This window comes from Capsicum annuum, chromosome 3 (genome assembly GCF_002878395.1).
Source record: "Capsicum annuum cultivar UCD-10X-F1 chromosome 3, UCD10Xv1.1, whole genome shotgun sequence".
In the NCBI taxonomy this organism is placed as follows: domain Eukaryota; kingdom Viridiplantae; phylum Streptophyta; class Magnoliopsida; order Solanales; family Solanaceae; genus Capsicum; species Capsicum annuum.
The window spans coordinates 171,332,194-171,353,246 of record NC_061113.1 but is presented as its reverse complement, the minus strand read 5'-3'; the positions used below and the strand labels follow the sequence as shown (position 1 = coordinate 171,353,246).

General features: G+C 35.3%; 1 protein-coding gene across 1 annotated transcript; it reads right to left on the bottom strand.

Annotated features, from left to right (window-relative positions):
• Window positions 1-12,339: 12,339 nt before the first annotated feature.
• Window positions 12,340-12,753, bottom strand: LOC124896751. Its single transcript, XM_047408558.1, has one exon. It carries the CDS (start codon window positions 12,751-12,753, stop codon window positions 12,340-12,342), a length of 414 nt encoding a protein of 137 aa, XP_047264514.1.
• Between the last annotated feature and the right edge of the window lie 8,300 nt (window positions 12,754-21,053).

The window sequence follows — 21,053 nt, the reverse complement described above, 5'->3', positions numbered from 1 at the left end:
GTATTCCGTCAGCCGACAGAACTTAATAAACTCAGTTTAGCTCAGTAAATCAATACAATCAGTAACAACTCAATCACGCCTGGTATGTACTAGGAAATTAGTCAAGTGTCTATTCATTTGGCAGTAGGATTCTGCACCGAGTAAACCCAAGAATGGGGACTCACCTGTTAGTAGAGGGTGTTATCCTTAGAAGCTTTTCTTGCATTCCCGAACTACATAGCCAGCGTAGGTTGAGATATCAAAACCTACTAGTTGAGGGATAATGAGATGGTTTAACCTAATAGTTGAGGGTCCCACTATTCTCATTTGAGAACCTACCAGATGAGGGTATCTCTTCAGTGTCTTTACCCATGGCACAGTACTGACACCCGTCCAACAAGGGTTACAAGTTGGACCCCAAATCTATATAGAAAAAGGGGCATATCAATTTGATGATTACCTTTCACAGTATAAGTCTCATTCTTCAGTAAAGAACTCAGATAATTTTATAAATTTCAGGACTGTCAGCTATAGTCACTCAGTTCGGTATGAAACTCATCTAGTTCTATCAAAATTAGGGCTGTCAGTTATAGTCAATCAGTAAGCAGTATATTAGTTATCAGTAACATTAGTTAATCAGTATTCATGCTCCATATTCAGTATTAGGTCAAGTTTTGTTACAGTTCTCACACTCATACATGTATTCTCATTTAGTTATACTCATTTTATTTTGTTATTATTGTTCATGCATATGAACTTATATATTCAACATTAGCTCACATTCCATACCAATACATTCACACGTATTGATGCATACTTTTCTTTTGCACTATGGAGTTTTATACCATAGGTTCAAATGTATGGGACCCAGATTATTTTTAGCAGATCAGACTTTCATCAATCAGACTAGCAATGAGTCCTTATCATTCAAGGATATTTTTTTATTTCATTATCTCATTGGATTCAGCATTTTAGTAGATGGAGTTAGTTGAGGGACTGTCCCATCAACCTCTGATTCAGACAGTTCAGTTTTAGAGGGTTTCTAGACTAGATGTTCAAACAGTATTTAGTATTTCAGATTCTGATATTTTGTCAGATTTTATTATTTCTCTTTATCACAATTATAGTTTTGAACCTTATGGAATTTAAGCCCATTATTCCATATTATACAGTATTATTACTCAATTAGTGCAGTATGTATCAGTCATGGGTGCAATACCCCAAAAAATTTTTTGTCAAAAGTTTGTACGTAGATGTATTGGATCCTATCTTCGAGAATGATTTATAATTTTTTTGTGTGTCATTTCTTGAATTTCGACACACCATTTTGTAGATCATCGAATAAGCCTTCCAATGATATGTGGATCACCCGAAACGGACACTCGAGCGATGAGTTACGACCATTCTGATCAAACTACAACCATTCCGATAGAACGGTGAACAGTAAAATGTGCAAGAAGAAAAATACTGCAGCCAGGCGATTTTTTTGGTCCACTTAAAATTATCATAAATCCTCGTACATAATGAACTGCATGAGCTGCTATATATCAACAAAAATCCCTGAGAGTCTTCTTTCCAATAAAATTGGTTTAATTCAATTTGGACATCGGAGTAAAAAGTTATGGCCAATTTACTTCAGCCTAACGGATAGATCACTGAAGGATAGATTCGGCTTTTATTTCTTTCTTAGGGGAATTTTGGTGTTTCACCACTCTTTTAAACCTCAATAAATACCCCATTCAGCTGAGGAATTATATTATTTTCCTCTCATATCTCTTCTATGTATATATATATATATATATCAAGTTAGGGTTAGGGTTTTGAATTGGGGGAAATTAATTGGAGGTTTTGATTCAAGAATTCCTTCCATCAATCTCTTCTGGCCACGAAATATAAGGTATGCAAGTGTTTATCTATGGACTTCTTTCGTCCATCGAGTCCACGAATCCCTTTTTAAATGTTCAAGTTATGTATATAAATATATACATAGATACATATATATATGTATATATATATTTTCTAGACTTTGATGATGTGTATATATATATGTTGATTGATATTTGATGGTTGCGATATATATGAGGATTATTTATGTTACTTGATATATATATATATATATATATGATGTTTATGCATGTTGGTTGATATATATATATATGATGATTATGCATGTTGGTTGATATATATATATATATGTGTGGTGATGGTTTATGTTGGATGATACATGTATGTGATGATTCTGTGTGTTGGATGAGATATATGGGGTGGCAGAAAACATAAGAATTTTACGAATCCACCAATGCCTAAAACTGCATGTAAGGTATTTGTGGAATTTTCTAAGAGGCTATAAATTTACCTTCTTAGGATATAATAAGTTCTAAATGACTAGACTACTATATATGTATATGTTCAACATGAATTCAAGTTATTGTCTAAAATTAGGGATGTTGTGTGGAAGGCTTATGATATGGTTGTAAGTGCAGACGTGGGATTTAGTTGGTGGAATCAAGATGAATGATGGTGTTGTAGCACATGTAATTTTTCATCCTGACCTATGCCTAAATGGTGCATGCAAGGTAATTGTAGAAATGCCTAATTGAATAAGAATAGATCGTATGACCCCTTGTGATCGAAGTGATGAGTTCATACCATACTTGCATGCTTTATGTTTACTATGATGCTTGATGGAAATGGTAAGCCCATTAGGCCACGCTAAGTGTGAAATGTCTAATTATGAGTCGAATTGCATATATTAAGGTCTTAAAGGAAAGAACCTTGAGAAGTGAACAGTGATCTGTTGAATGTATGTTATTTGTGTGTATCTCGATTGGCTGAACAATGTTATGTTGTATTCTTCCTTAACCATATGCATCCTTATTGAATGATCTACGATGTAATGGCATGAGATCCCAATACTTGTATATGAATATGATCTTCAAATGATTGGTGTGAGGTGTTAATGAATGTGTGGTGCATGATGGCCTGAGGGCATGTGAGTATGCCTTGTTGTATACAACGTATTACTTATGTTTTTGATTGCTGGGGGTATGTATGCCCGAAATAGTCTCCTGGTCTAGAGCTGAGTTAGTTCCACGATAATCTTAGTCGTGCTACGATTGATGAATTTCCGATGATTTGAGAACTTAACATGAATTCTTTGAGAACTTAGTATGTGGGGTTTTGAACAAGAATATCTTTTCATTCTTGTGCCCAAAGAATAGATTTTACTGTTGGAATTTCATGATTTTGTAAACTGGGTAAATACCCAAGATGTTTTAATGACGAATTATGAGGTTATGAAAAATATAAATTGTTTATGCTTTGATGTACATAATAACTTTATTATTCCCAAGTTATGATTTGATATGGTGAATTTCATATTTCTACCATGAGTTGATATTTCAAGTGTTTTCAAGATATGATTTATGGAACTTTGAATCATCCAATATTGGTATACATAATAACCTTATTATCTTGTTTTCTTGAATTGAGATTTTATGCCATAAATTGCATACCACTACTATGAAATTATTTTTTTGTGGATTCTTGATATAAGTGTCATGATTTCAGTTACATTACGACATACAAAATCTTACTATGATATGAAGATCTCAAATTCTTTTCAAAAGCTATTGTCATGATTTGAATATTGGAATGAAAGAATGATCATTTGAGAATATTGATTTGCATCCGTAGATTCGGGATGATTTATATTGATTTTAAGCTCGCAGAGAAGAAATGTTGTATTATTAATACCATGTTGATATTGAGGAAAATTAAAATATTTTGAGCTAAAATGTGTTGAGTTAGGAATCCACAAATTGATATTATTTGATAAATGAGAAAGAGATTTGATTTGGTCTTTATGATAGACCCTTGCGATGTTGTGGTGGATTTCCAAAAAGATTTGATTTGGTCATTATGATAGACCTTTGTGATGTTGTGGTGGATTTCCTAATGCGTTTTGAGGTCGTCGGGGAGTATTACTTAGCACCGAGATAGAAATTTTGTATTTTCTCAAACCTATGTGCCACCGTAGGGTTATTGATGATGATGTTGTTGTCCAGAGAGCCAAATTATGATTATGAAAGCTTTAAGGTTGTACTCCCTAGCAAGAGTACAACACTCCCGCAAATGGGAGTGCTCTTCCTAGAAGGGCAAATGTTGCTGTTCTACGCTGCTCACGTGGAATTGTCGCTTATAGGAAACTCCCCTGTCCATAAGAGTATGTTTCTTGAACTATCGAGTCATTCCGAGTCTTGTGTTGATGAGTTTGGTGATGATTTATGGGATTTTACTTATGTTTTCCTCTCTATAATATTATGAGAAGTATGGATAATGAAATTCAAGCCATGTGAGTCGTCATTTTCCGTATGCATGTTTTACGAAATCAAAGATATTATTCAATTTATTGCGTACACCCCTACATATTCAGTTGCTTATGAGGAGTCATGGTGAGTTATGTAACTACTTTTCATGATTTTTGTGTCAGTATAAATCTTTAAGAGTTAGGGGTGTGAGTGTATTCGATTGATCAGTATTGGTATCCTGTGATTCAGTAATGCAGTACCCTATTACAGTAGTGAGTTTCGAGGACAGTAAAGTTGTATCCGAGCTGTGGTATCTGGAGTCGTTATAATTGTTATAGTGGTTGTGAACTGTGCATTCATATATGTGTACTCGTTTGTTATTCTCATGATTTTTCTGTTGATTAAATGTTCATGCATAAGCCCTTGCATTAAGCCTTCCTTGCTTGCATACTCAGTACATTATTGTACTTACGCATTCGCGCTATGGTGTTCTTTTATTTTGGGGCACCATAGAGGAGTGAAACTTGGAACATCTTAGAAGTCACTTGTATAGTAGCAGTAGGTGTAGTAGTGAGTCCTCATCATCCGAGGATGTTGTTATTACAATATTTGATTTTAGTAGACGGAGTTAGTTGAGGGAATTGTCCCTTCAACTCCACAGTTCGGGCAGTGTAGAGGCTTTTCAAACTGGTGTATTAGTGTGTGTTTTAAGGTATTATATATTTCTAGATGTTTGAACCTTATGGCAAGTGTTAGACAGTTTTCGCATGTATTTTATTATATTATGCAGTGAATAGGTACAAATATCAGAAAAAGGGTTAGCTTGTGGTCATTCAGGATCATAAGCACCTTGTGGTGTTCTGGTTCTCGGAAATCGGGGCGTTACAAACTTTATATCAGAGCCTAAGGTTCAACAGTGTCCTAGGGAGCCTGAAAAGTCGCATCTAATAGTCTTATAAAAGAGTGTGTTGCGCGCCACATTCATGTATGGGAGGCTATGGGATGTTTAGAAGAGTTCATTTCTTCATAATCCAGATCGTTCTATAGCAAGATTTTCCAAGAGAGTTATGTAGACTCTTATAATGATCTACTTATGTCAGATTTACCTTACTATTAAGGTAACAGAAGTAGTGAAGCCAAAGTCTTTCAGATAGAACTTTCTTTGACGGTCCCTGCAGATAGTTTCGGGACAATGTTCTCTAAAATGAGCAGAGTATGCCTTATGGGGTTAGCTGTTTATATGGTGAATTAATAGGCATGAAATTATATATGTAAGAATATATGTTTGGAAGTTGGGAATTATATTTGTTGATTGATAAAGATATAGCTGTAATTCGCATGGTGTGGAGAAGTATAAGTTTAAGAGATGTGATATTTAAAGGCTAGAATGAGAGTAGTATGTTTATTAAAGATTTGTGGATATTCATGTTATGTTTTTGAAGCTAAGCTTGAATCTTTGAAGAATGTAAGTTTGTGGACTCCAAAGTAAGTATGAAGATGTGAGTATGCTATTAGTAGCCTATGAAGAAATCGAAGTAGATAATATGTTTAGTGAGACAAGTAGGTGTTGAAAAGAGTGTATGTATATGATGATAATTGTAGAGAACTAAGGAAAGATAAGAGTCGTATTCCAAGAAGTAGCATTGGTATTGAATTTATGTTTTTAGGTGTAGTGTTTCTGGATGAATTAAGTTATCATTTTTTGCACTGTTGTGCCTCAGACTCTAGAGTACATTGGTTGTAGTTCATTTCTGGGTTTAACTAGTTTTCAAAAGTATCTGACGATGACTTAAAGCTGAGAGGTGGATGATAGAGAAAGTGACATGTCAGGCCCTCAGAATCTGGTAGTGGTGCAAGTACATATGAAAATGCAATAAAAGGAGACAGTTCTCGACCCATTCTTATTTCATTGAAATATGTCTAGAGGGACCTTGGGTCCCAAGGTGGAGATACCCCATAGTGTTATAATAATTGCATGTCTATGCTCTTTCTATGATGTTAACCTCATCGTTCGTTGCATTTCTAGTTATTCTTTTGAGAATTTGGTATATTAGGTATATTCGTATTTAATACGCATGTTCAATAGAAAGGAACTCGAATTGTGGGCATGTTTGAACATGTATTGAAGAGATTGGTTGGGTTATGATTCTGTGCATTTGAGATAAATGTGTGTTGTGAAAATTTACCCATGAGTGGGTTGTTGAATGTTTTATGCGATAGATGTGAATGACTAGTGAACGTACGCAGAGTATTGGTTGCTTCAGTTGTGTGGTTATGTTTTGAGATGTGTTGCTGTCTTAAATAAACCCAGTCAATTAGTGTTCTTGATCTGGCCTTCACATTCGAGGACGAATGTTTCCAAGGGGAAGATGATGTAATACCCTGGAAAATTTTAGTCAAAATTTTGTGCGCAAACGTATTGGATCTTATCTTCAAAAATGATTTATAATTTTTCTGTGTGTCATTTCTTGGATTTCGACCCACCATTTCGTAGAGCATCAAATAATCTTTCCAACGATATGTGGATCACCCAAAACGGATACTCGAGCGATGAGTTACGATCATTCCGATCGAACTGTGAACAGTAAAATATGCAGCAAAAAAAAAATACTGCAGCCAGGCGATTTTTTTGGTCAACTTCAAACGATCATAAATCTTTGTACATAATGAATTGTGTGAGCTTCTATATATCAACGGAAATCCCTAAGAGTCTTTTTTTCGAAAAAAATTGGTTTCATCCAATTTGGACATCGGAGTAAAAAGTTATGGCCAATTTACTTCAGCCTAACGGATTGATCACAAAAGGACAGATTCAGGTTTTATTTGTTTCTTAGGGGCATTTTGGTCTTTCACCACTCTTTTAAACCTACATAAATACCCCATTCAGCTCAGAACTTGTATTATTTTCCTCTCATTTCTCTTATGTATATATATATATATATCTATATATATATATTTATATCAAGTTAGTGTTAGGGTTTTGAATTGGGGGAAATTAATTGGAGGATTTGATTCAAGAATTTCTTTCGTTAATCTCTTCCGGCCACAAAATCTAAGGTATGCAAATGTTAATATAGGACTCCTTTCGTCCATCGAGTCCACGAATCCCTTTTTGAAAGATCAAGTTATGTATATATATATATATATATTCTAGACTTTGATGATGTATATATATATGTTGATTGATATTTGATGGTTGAGATATATATGAGGATTATGTATGTTACTTGATATATATATATATATATGATGATTATGCATGTTGGTTGATATATATATATTTGTGGTGATGGTGTATGTTGGTTGGTACATGCATGTGGTGATTATGTGTGTTGGATGATATATATGGGGTGGCGAAAAACATGAGAATTTGATGAATTCACCAATGCCTAAAAGTGCATGTAAGGTGTTTGTGGAATTGTCTAAGAGGCTATAAATTTGCGTTCTTAGGATATAATAAGTTCTAAATGACTAGACTACTTTCTATGTATACGTTCAACATGAACTCCATGTTATAGTCTAAAATTAGGGATGTTGTGTGAAAGTCTTATGATATGGTTGTAAGTGCGGATGAGGGATTTATTTGGTGGAATTAAGATGAATGATGGTGTTGTAGCACATGTAATTGTTTATACTGACCTATGCCTACATGGTGCATGCAAGATAATTGTAGAAATGCCTAGTTGAAGAAGAATGGATCGTGTGACCCTTTGTGATCGAAGTGATGAGTTCATACCATACTTGCATGCTACTTGTTTACTATGATGCTTGAGGGAAATGGTAAGGCCATTTGGCCACGCTAAGTGTGAAATGTCCAATTATGAGTGAAATTGCATATATTAAGATCTTAAAAGAAAGAACCTTGAGAAGTGAACCATGGTATGTTGAATGTATGTAATTTGTGTATATCCCGATTATATGAACTATGTTATTTTGTATTCTTCCTTAACCATATGCATCCTTGTTGAATGATCTACCATGTAATGCCATGAGATCCCAGTACTTCTATATGAATATGATCTTCAAATAATTGGTGTGAGGTGTTAATGAATGCATGGTGCATGATGGCCTGTGGGCATGTGAGTATGTGTTGTTGTATTCTACGTATTACTTATGTTATTGATTGTTGGGGGTACGTATGCCCGAAATAGTCTGCTGGTCTAGATCTGAGTCAGTTCTGCGATAATCTTAGTCGTGCTACGATCGATGAGTTTTCGATGATTTGAGAACTTAACATGAATTCCGTGTGAACTTAGTATGTGGGGTTCTGAGCAAGAATATCATTTCATTCTTGTGCCCAAAGAATTGATTTTATCATTGGAATATCATGATTTTTTAAAGTGGGTAAATACCTAAGATGTTTTAATGACGAATTATGAGGTTATGAAAAATATAAATTGTTTAAGCTTTGATGTACATGATTACTTTATTATTCCCAAGTTATGATTTGATATGGTGAATTTCATATTTCTACCATTAGTTGATATTTAAAGTGTTTTCAAGATATGATTTATGGAACTTTGAATCGTCCAATATTTATATACATAATGACCTTATTATCTTGTTTTCTTGAATTGAGATTTTATGCCATAAATTGCATACCACTACTATGAAATTATTTTTTTGAGAATTCTTGATATAAGAGCCATGATTTGAGTTACATTACGACATATAAAATCTTACTATGATTTGAAGATCTTATATGCTTTTCAAAAGCTACTGTCATGATTTGAATATTGGAATGAAAGAATGATCATTTGAGAATATTGATTTGCATCAGCAGAGTCGGGATGATTTATATTGATTTTAAGCTCGCAGAGATGAAATGCTGTGTTATTGATACCATGTTGATGTTGAGGAAATTAAAATGTTTTGAGCTAAAATGTGTTGAGTTAGGAATCCACAATTGATATTATTTGATAAATGAAAAAGTGATTTGATTTCGTATTTATGATAGACCCTTGCGATGTTGTGATCGATTTCCAAATAAATTTGATTTGGTCATTATGAAAGACCCTTGTGATGTTGTGGTGAATTTCCTAATGCGTTCTAAGGTAGTCGGGGAGTATTACTTAGCACCGAGAGGGAAATTTAGTATTTCCTCAAACCTATGGCCACCGTAGGGTTGTTGATAATTATATTGTTGGCCAGAGAACCAAATTGTTTTTATGAAATCTTTAAGGTTGTACTCCCTGGCAAGAGTACAACACTGCCGCCAATGGGAGTGCTCTCCCTAGGAGGTCAAACGTTGCTATTCCACGCAGCTCACATAGGATTGTCGGTTATAGAAAACTCCCCTGTCCATAATAGTATGTTTCTTGAACTATCGAGTCGCTCCAAGTCTTGAGTTGATGAGTTTGGTTGTCTATGCTGAGTCATGAGAATTTATGGTGAATATTGATGATTTTATGATGATTTATGGGATTTTACTTATGTTTTCCTCTCTATAATATTATGAGAAGTATGGATAATGAAATTCAAGCCATGTGAGTCTTCATTTTCCGTACGCATGTTTTACGAAATCAAAGATATTATTCAAATTATTGCGTGCACCCCCACATATTCAGTTTCTTATGAGGAGTCATGGTGAGTTATGTAACTACTTTCCATGGTTTCTGTGTCCGTATAAATCATTAGGAGTCAGGGGTGTGAGTGTATTTGATTGAATAGTGGTTGTATCCTGTGATTCAGTAATGCAGTACCCCAGTACAGTAGTGAGTTTCAAGGATAGTAAAGTTGTATCCGAGCTGTGGTATCTGGAGTCATTATACTTGTTATAGTGGTTGTGAACTGTGCATCCATATTTATGTACTCGTTCGTTATTCTCATGATTATTCTGTTGATTAAATGTTCATGCATAATCCCTTGCATTTAGCCTTCCCTGCTTTCATACTCAGTACATCTTAGTAATTATGCATTCGGGCTATGGTGTTATTTTATTTTGGGGCACCATAGGTTCAGACGAGTGAAACTTGGAGCATCTTAGAAGTAACTTGGATAGCAGCAGTGGATGCAGCAGTGAGCCCTCATCATCCGAGGATGTTGTTATTACAGTATTTGATTTTAGTAGACGGAGTTAGTTGGGAGAGTTTTCCCTTCAACTCCACAGTTCAGGCAGTGTAGAGTCTTTTCAGATAGATGTATTAGTGTGTGGTTCAAGGTATTGTATATTTCTAGATGTTTGAACCTTATGGCAAGTGTTAACCAGTTTTAGCATGTGTTTTATTATATTCTGCAGTGTACAGGTACAGATATCAGAAAAAGGGTTAGCTTGTGGTCCTTCGGGATCATAAGCACCGTGTGGCATTTTGGTTCTCGGGAATCGGGGCATTACAATGATTTAGCTTGTGGTCCTTCAAGATTATTAGCACTATTTAGCATCTGGTATACCAGACTCGAGCATTACAATTACTCTCAAAAAGAGAAAGATGGTCGTCCACTTGGTTTTCGTGACCCTTTGTATCCTTCACCTTAAGATCAAATTCTTGCAAGAGAAAGATCCATCTACTTAGACGTATCTTAGCATGCTTATTTTCCATTAGATATTTGAGGGTGGCATGATCTGTGTGCACTACCACTTTCATTCCTGACAAGTAGGTACGAAATTTTACAACAGCATATAGCACCACTAAAAATTCTTTCTCGGTAATGGTGTAGTTATATTGACCATCATTCAAGGTATTGCTCGCATAATAGATAAGGTACATTGCCCCAACACAACCCCTAATGGAATCCCACTTGTTTTATATATCACTTAAAATGGCGATGACCAATCCGCAGGTACAATGATGGTAGCCGATATAAGCAACTCCTTGAGACAATTACATGACTTCAAGCATGTATCATGAAATGGAAATTTTCCTTCTTTACAAGAAGCTTACAGATAAGATGAGTTATTTTAGAGAAATCCTTAATAATAATTGATAAAACCTGATATTACCAAGGAAAATTCGTACACCTTTTATGGAAATAGGACATTATTAGTTGGGTATTACCTCTACCTTAGCTTGATAACCTTGTATTCCCTTCCATGAGAACTTGTGGCAAAAAATAATACCCTCCTTGAACATGAAATGACATTTCTCTTAATTAAGGACAAGGTTGGTTTCCACACATCTCTTAAGTACCTTTCTTAAGTGCTTAAGAAACTACTTAAAGGAGTTCCCCACCACCGGTAAATCACTCATGAAGACATCTATTAAATCCTTAACCATTTCCCCAAAAATTGATAGCATACAACATTTAAAAGTTGCCAGTGCATTGCACAAACCAAAAGGCATCCACTTGAATGTGAATGTACCATAGGGGTAAGTTAAAGTTGTTTTTTCTTTGTATTTTCGGGTAGTACAAAGTTGATTGTACCACTAATAACTATCTAGAAAGAAAACTATCCCCGCTCGTCTAATTTATCAAGCATTTTGTTTATATAAGGCATAGGGAAATGGTCCTTTTTGGTCTAAGAGCTTAACTTTAGGAATTCCATTCATACCCACCTCCACATAACTAGTTAGATGGGAATAAGGTCTTTCTTTTCATTCTCAACTACCCTAATTCCATCTTTCCTTGGATCACATTGCATCGGACTCATCTATGTGATATTGGAGATTCAATATATTACTCCTGCGCCAAGCCATTTTATAATTTCCTTTTTCACCACTTCTTTCATGGGTTGATTTAGCCACCTTTTATGTTTCACCCTTGGCACATGATCTTGTTCTAGCTTGATCTTGTGGGAATAAATGTCAGAGGCTATTCCTATGATATCTGCAATTGTCCATCCAATGGCTTGAATAAAATTTTTCACCACCAACTTCTAAGCTTCCAATTTGTAGGGCACTTAAACTCTTTCAATGATGATAGGTAATATGTCTCCATCCCCCAAGAACACATATATAAGATGGGGAGGCAATGGCTTTAATTCAATTTTGGGTGGCTCAAGAATAGATGGTTTTGTAGTTGGGCTCTCATGGTTTCTAAGATCAAGGTCCAACTTTGTTGGGTTCTTGGTGTAACATCTAAGTCCTATTAAAGATGCAACAACTTCATTAAACTATTCAACTTTTTCCCTTTCACAATTCCACAAAACCACTACCAATGGATCATTCACCATACTCACATGGACATAATTCGTCACCTCATCATCAATGGTATCAATCTTCAATACTACTTGTAAATCCATTGGTTGCTTCATGAATTTGCATACATTGAAAGAAACCTCATTACTTTTTCGGCAAAATTTCATCTTGTTGAACTCTGCATCTACTAATACTTTTCTTATGGCTAAGAATGGCCTTCCTAGAATAATTGGAATTTCATGGTTCAAAGCACAATCAAGGATCACAAAGTCAGTAGGGAAGATGAACCGGTCAACTTTAACTAGCACATCATGAATTTTTCCTATAGGTTTCTTAATGGATAAGTCAGTCAAGATCAATCTCATTGTGGTGGGTTTTGGTTTCCCCATCCTAGACATTGAAATATTTCATATGACATTAAATTTACACTTACCCCAAGGTCACACAAGGCTTTAGCAAACTTGAACATTACTAGGATCTTTCTTCTTTCTCACCATCGTGATTGACATAATGGCACTAAAATAATGTGTTATTTCAATTTTCTCATCCTCCACAAGCCATTTTTTAGAGACCAAATCCTTTATAAATTTGGCATACGCCAACATATCTTCAAGGCTTCTATTAAAGGATTGTTGATAGAAAGGTTGCTAAATTTATCATGAACTTTTTGAACGTAGAATTTTCCCATTTTTTCAACAACCATTGAGGAAAAGGGGGTAGAATTGTGATAGGTAGCATTGAGACAATTTGACATTCTTTAATCTTTGAATTTTCAAATGCACCCTTATTGGGCATTGACTCATCATTATTTGGTCTCTTTCTTTACACGTTTGTTTGCTCATTATTTTCTATTTTCCCATAACGATCACCAGGTTCTATAACATTACCAATACCTTTACAGACACAGTGACAATCGCATTTGCTACCATACCACTCTTTGTTTCTTTATTTTGTCTATCCATTAGGTGCACCGATATTTGATTCAATTTATCCTCTAGTTTTTGGATATTGGTTTGATAAGACTCAACCATTTGATGTAGCTTTAAGAAATCTTTCCTTATTTCCTTCATTATCTTGTAGGTCCCCTAGACTCCAAGAAACATTCAAATTTAAATGTCTTTATTTATGCACACCTCTCTTTAATTGTTCCAACCCTGATTCCCATATTGCCTATGAGAAGCAACATGGAAAACCTTCAAATAATTCGAAAACCATCTCCTCCCATCATTAAGTACATTTTCTTCCTCATCTTTGAATGCCTTAGTATCCTTTTAATCTATATAATTGACTCCTTCAATGGAGGTTCCCAACAGGTGTTTCGTAAGAAATTCAAGTTGTGACATTACCTTTATCATTCTTGCATATCTTTCCTCCTATTGGTTTGATATTGACACACAACGGATGAGGAGCGATCCCCCATAGACACCTTGACATCCTTCATCTGCCAACCCCTATCCAAACTAGCCACTTTATTTAACACCTTTTATCCTACCCCATACGATGATTTATCAAGGGATCCACTAGATGTATTGTCCACTATGGCTTTGTTGGTTTTTTGCATTGCCCAATAGAAGTCTTAGAGAATCATCTTCTATGGTATCTTGTGGTTGGAGAATTTCTAGAGCTTCTTCCTAAATATTCTCCATGCTTCATACCAAGGCTCCCCAGGAAATTAACGAAAGTTAATGATTTTATCCCATAATTCTAACACCGTTTAAAAGGGAAAGTATTGGTTCAAGAAAGCCTCTATAAGCATGACCCATGAGGTGTTTGACCTGTCCTAAAGAGATCGTAGAAAAAATACTACCTCACATGTCAGAGAAAAGGGGAAGACGTGCAACTGGATTAATTCTTGCAAGATTTGTGCAATATCAAAGGGTCACAAACTTCTACAAAGTTCTTCAAATGCAAATTGGGGTCCTCGTGGGATTTCCCCTAAATAGACCCTTTATTTGAAGTAATTCGAGCATGACTATTGTAACATAAAATACGTCGTTTCCCCTAATAGGGGAAATTCAAATGGCACTAGCATGCACCTCACTGCCAAAATAATCCATAGTTTCAACATGATCATATGATAGATTGTGGATGATTCACTCTTGGCTCAAGGTTATTCGGAAGAAGTAATGATCACCTATAAATAAATAAAAACAACAAGCACAGTAAATCAAAATCACTATGGGTATACCCAAAGCTACACTCAACACTGTACAAGTGAAACTAAGTCTTCCACCCCGATAATGGCTCCATTTTATTAGGGACAACCTATACCATAGATTTGATATTGGACAATCATTGTCAATAAAGCCTAACTGATGTTAAGGTTGAATCCCTGAGAAGTGAGTCTAGTCTTCACAATCTAAAGGCGTTAATAGTTTCTATATGTATGACCATAGTGTAAACAAAGTAAAATTCATGAATTAAAATGGGGGAGGGGGGTTATTAGGAAAGTATTTCTACAAAAATGTATTAAATTTGACAAACTAAAGGAAAAATTGTGATTGTTATTTCAATATGAGACAAGCCTTAAGATCATGTCTTCCTAGGGGGAAATAATGCATGGTTTTACCGTATTTGAATGTAAGTTTTAGTCAACAACTACATGGTTAGGATTATTTAGGAATTCTTGCGGAAAGTTTGTCACACTCCTTAGGATACATAATAGATGGGGCAATTAAATCTATCTAAGACCACAATTGGGCATTCACATTTCTAGGAGGATGCCCAAGATTTAGTTAATTCTCAACCCATCCCTATTTCTAAGATAGTGAAAAGGGAGCTAAACTACAACTACAAATTGTTAACTAATGACTTGTTACCCATACACCTCTTTCATGGATTCTATTGACTTCAAAAGTATGCTCACATCCCACTTTCAAGGTGATGTGAGATGTTTGGGAGTTTCGGATTTTCACCCACAAACTCTATTTTGGGTATTTGGGGTTTTCTACGACAAATACACACTCAATAAATTAAGATTTAGTAAAACAAATCATCAACAAGCTAAGAATCTACACTAATACATCACAGCCCACACATAGTTGCACCATATTCCAATAAAATCCCAAGAAATGTATTTCGCTACTTATGAAGTTAAGTGAAGAGAAAACACAAAATTGATCATCCTATGTTTCCATCGAAGTGCAAAATAATAATATTATTCAATTTCGCTCCAATTTTAACTAAATAACTTCCCAAAATTAAACACATGAATCTTTCCCAGAATTTTTAGGATTTTTTTACACTCACACTCTCATAAATTCTAGTTTATGATAATCCTAAGTCAAAGAATTTTTGCTCTTTTTAAATTTCTAACCATCTATGTGCAATTACATTTCTATCCCTAGGACATAAACAACACAATCATGATCGAACAAATAGTAACATAATCACGTCTCCGCGATTGAGTAGAAATTACCACTATTGTATGTCCCGAATAATCTTGACGAGCTACGATCGCAGGCCTCAAACCATGATTATGGTAACATTGAACACTTCCTATGTACGGTTTTCACGATTCTACATTTCTCTTCTCCTATTGATATCTTTTAATCTGAATCCCACTTTTTACCTTCTCATCACCCGTATACCTGCAAAATATGGAAACTAGTGCATTCATCTCATTCATACCTTTAAAATATAGTAGTGCACATGAGTTTGGATATGAATGATTGGTAAAATAAACACCTATCAATCCCCAAGGAATACAACAATAGAAAATATAATGCATCCCAGTATACAGAAGAAACTACCCTTAGAAATTAAGAAAATAAACTTGATAAACTCAAGAAACTAACATATAATGATAACACTTAAGCCCGATCCACTCAAGAAACCTATATAATAAAAAAACATTATCCCTATTTCACTAAAGGAACTGTCACAAGCACTTGTACCTTGTAAATACATGCTAAGGGTGTTATGTGTGCACCCGCTACTGATGAATTGGACAAGACGATCTCTTATCTTCGTACCAAATTCCAAACATCAGGGGTTGGCCAAACTTATATCATCTAATCCCATGGAGATATCCAAATATTGATAGATTTCACAAAAATGAAAGATATAACAAAAATACAACGATAATGATAGCAAAACAATTCTTGTAAAGTTCAACAAACTTTTATATAAGTTTATTAAATGGGATTAACGCTTAGGATATCGAACAATAATTCACTTCTCTTGAACATACATTGCACAAGAAATAATAAGAAGTAGTCCTAATGTAAATACAACACAAATTAAGTTTCAACAAGTAACTACCCGAGACTATCCCGAGTCATTACACGATGCTTACGGTCCTAAGAGACCACAAGCTAACCCATAAGCTGGTACCTGTTGTGAGCACTGAATAACATAATCATAAATTCAGAAGAATACTGACATGCCGTAATATTTTAATAACTAAAATATGAGTCTATAGAAATAATTGATTGAATTTGATAAAATAAAGATAAATTAGATCACTAACTGTAATATCTGAAAACTGAATAAATGACTCTAATGTCTGAAAAACCTCTATAACTAATTGACTAAATATGAGTTGATGGGGAAAGGCCCCAACTAACTCTAAATAACTACTAACTGAGACATGAAATAAAGTAAGCCTATCCTCAATGTATGAGGACTTACGACTACTATTGCTGAGAATTTGATAAGTCTACTCACGAGATGGGAACTGAGCATTAGAACCTATAATATGATACATCATAGTGCAAATCAAAAGGTATGTGATCAGTACTTTGAATGTACTAGTATGCTAAATGAGGTAGGCTAATATGCATGGTTTCATCAACAGAGCTAATGATTGACTGGATATGCATATAAAGCATAGAGTACTAAGAAGAGAACATGGAATCTGTAGATGCTGATGACGCATGGAAATCTATAAATACTAAGGATTTATGACCAAGCATATAACATATCTTAGTAAAATATGTAAACTGAAATACTGAGATAACTAAAATTTCTATGCTTTGGTCAAGCAATACTAAGACTGACTAACTGAATTGGGATTGTAACTGCGACTATATCTGAGACTGTGAGAGGTATCATCTGACTAACATTCCCCAGTATGAGCTAATTGGGGTTCAACTAGTAACCCTAGCTGGAAAGGTATTAATACCGTGCCAAGGGTACTAGAAATATTAGTCTGGATCCACTAAATTGATGTAGTGTCCAAAGGACTAAGGGTGTTAATCCTAAATTGATGGGTGACCCCTGTGAGATAGTCAAGCCTAATCTGACGGTTGGAAACTCTTATCCTATGCTGGCTAAGTAGTTCCTGAGTATAGGGATTGCTACTAATGACTCTGCCTATCTGACGGGGAAGACACCATCCCTACACTTGCTCCATGCTAAGTCCTACTCATAATTGAAAGACACTGAGATACTAGACTGTTCTGAGTTTAACTGACTGATATTTGACTATTCTCAAGTGCTCATAGTATATTCTATAGACTGTTCTGTAATGTACTGAGACCAGATTAAATAAACAGCTATGGATTTTGGGTATTCAATACCCTCAGGACTTAAAAAAAATTATAGAAAAATGACAATAACACTTGGACATCAAAACATAAAGGCTCTTAATGATTAAATCACTCTTGTAGACATTTTATCAATCACTTGTAGTTCTTGGTTTAAAACAATCATAGAAATTTCACGAAATTTGAAGAAATAACATAAATTCATCATAATAGCATTAAATTATGGTTTAATTCCGTAAGTAATATTATTAAAACATGGAAGATTGAATAATATACAGAATTTCATGGTAACATGGTATAGAATCATAGTTCATGCAGATTCATGGATGAAATCATAATTTAAAAGATGAACACTTGGAAAGATCACAATTTTTATAATTAAAAAAGGTTGCTTGGACTCCATGGATGAACATCTAACATACCTAGAATGATGAATTTGGAAGGATTAATGGAGAATTCTTCAGATTTGACCTTGATTCTTGAAGGTTAGGGTTTTTCTACTTGAGAGAATGTTATTGATTTTGGGGAGAAATTGATTAGAATAGTGCCCAATTGGGTTATTAGGGACTTAATTTTGAGTTAAAGGCTGACTAGGGTGAGGGAAAAAAATATTGTAGTGCCCTGAGATTTAAAACTCGGATTTACTAAAAAATTCTATATCTTGTAGTCTGGCACGATACGGAGCTATCGTGTCGTGTCACTAGAATCAGAAAATTGGGAAATTGGTCTATGGCCCGACGCGGGGATATAGAGGTCGATCACTGATTGAGACCTGGAAGTTCACCGCAACGCAGTGGTATCGCTCTTTGACACTGGAAATGGAAAAATGTCAAGTTCGCCTATGGCACAATGCGCCAGAATCACTGACCGTCACTCGAATTTGCCAAATGGGATATTGGCTTGCTCCGTGATGCGCTAAAGGTCAGAATGATGGGGTTTAACGATTGAAACTTAAAATCTCCGTAACTTCCTACCCGGTTATTGGATTTGGGCAAATTTTTTATTATTAGAAAGGTAATTCAATTTCCTACACAATGGAAGGCTCTAAACTGAAAATTAATGAGTGTTCCAAAAATTTCGTATATGAATACTCATGTATTGGGACATAGATTATTCTAGGGAAATATGGGGTATTACAATATCTCCCCCTTAGGTTCATTCGTCTGCAAATAAAACTAGTTAGGCTAAGAGAACTGATGGACTGAGCTTACTCATTGAATTTGTATTTCTGATGGATGGAGTGCAAGACTGAACTGATTCATGAATGCACGATTAACATGATCATGATGTGCACTGAAACTTAGCATGATAGAGAAAAATCTAAAGAAGATTTGGTACCTTATACTGGATTTTTATTCTTGGAGAAGTGATGAGGGTGCTTGGTCCGCATATCTGCCTCTGCTTCCCAAGTGGCTCCCTCAACGGACTAATTCCACCAAAGAACTTTGACTAGTGGAACTTCTTTGTTCCTTAGTCTACGAACTTGATGATTAATAATTTCAATTGCGACTTCCTTAAAGGAAAGATTTTTCTGAATATCTACACTTTCTAAGGGAACAACTACAGCTAGATCACGAATACACTTTTTCAACAACAAGACATGGAACACTGGGTATACTGAGGCTAAATATGAAGGCAACTCAAGATCGTAAGCTACCTCTCCGAAATGACTGAGAATTCTGAAGGGACCGACATATCAGAGACTGAGTTTCCCATTCTTGTTGAATCTCTTCACTCACTTCATGGGAGAGATTTTCAAGAATAGAAGATCACTGACCTCAAACTCAAGAGCCTTTCTCCTCACATCTGCATATGATTTTTGTCAGCTCTAGGCAAGCGTAATACTTTCTCATATCAATTGAATCTTCTCTAAGACATCAAACAACAAGTTAGGACCTACTAATGCATCCTCACCTACTTCAAACCAAATAATTAGATATCTACATCTCCTACCATAGAGATCCTCAAAGATAGCCATATGAATACTGAAATGATAGCTGTTATTGTATGCGAGGTTAATCAAAGGCAAGTGGTCATCCCAACTACCCTTGAAATAAATAATTCACTTTCAGTATGTCCTCAAGAGTTTGTATGGTCCTTTCTACTTGAACGTCTGTCTAAGGGTAGAAGGCTATACTAAGGTGGACTTAGCTACCAAGACCATTTTGAAACATTTTCAAAAAGTAAGAGGCAAACTGAGTACCTCTATTAGAGATGATACATAAGCGAACACCGTGTAACCTAACCAACTCTCTGAGATAGAGAATGGCATAGTCCTCGGATAAATAATAGGTATGGACTAGTAAGAAATAAGCTGATTTGATCATCATATCTACTATAAGCCAAATAGAGTAATGCTGATGACGAGAACAAGGGAAAACTGTCACAAAGTCCATGTTTATTTTCTCCCATTTCCATATGGAAATACTGAACTCTTGCATGGACCCACTATGCTTTTGGTGCTCAACCTTAACTTTTTAACATGTAGAGCACTTAGCTACAAACTCTGCAATATCTCTCTTCATCCCACTCGACCAATAGATTTTCCATAAATTGCGGTACATCTTAGTGGCCCCTGGATGAATAGAGTAATGTGCCACATGCGCTTCTGCAAGAATTCATTGCCTCAACTCATCTACACTAGGTAGACAAAATCTACCCAAACAGTGTAAAACACCATCTCCTCCTTAAGAGAAAACCTCCACCTTCTGATCTCTAATTGATTCTTTCAACTTAACTAGGCTGGGATCTCTATCCTTCGTTTCCTTCACCTTGGAAACTAGGTATGACTTTGAGCTACTCTACACCCATATGCTACCATCTGTTGAATCGAGTAATAGATACCTAGTCAAGTAAGCTGATGAACTTCTTGAGCTAGCTTCTTCTTACCATCCTCAACATAAGCTACACTACCCATTGACATTCTACTGAAAGCATCCGTTACTACATTAAACTTTCTTGGATAATACAGAATGCTCATGTAATAATCCTTTAATAACTTTAACCATCTTCCTGATGGAAATTCAAATCTTTCTGAGAGAACACATACTGAAGGCTTTTGTGATCTGTGAACACATCTACATGCACCCTATAGAAGTAAAGCCTCTAAATCATTATGGAAAACACTACAGATGCTAGCTTAAGATCATGAGTTAGATAATTCTTCTCATGAGGCTTAAGTTGTCTGGAGGTGTAGGCTA

Bases quoted from the DNA above. Each gene is read 5' to 3' on its own strand.
- LOC124896751 (XM_047408558.1), bottom strand. From the start codon at position 12,753: ATGGGGAAACCAAAACCCACCACAATGAGATTGATCTTGACTGACTTA.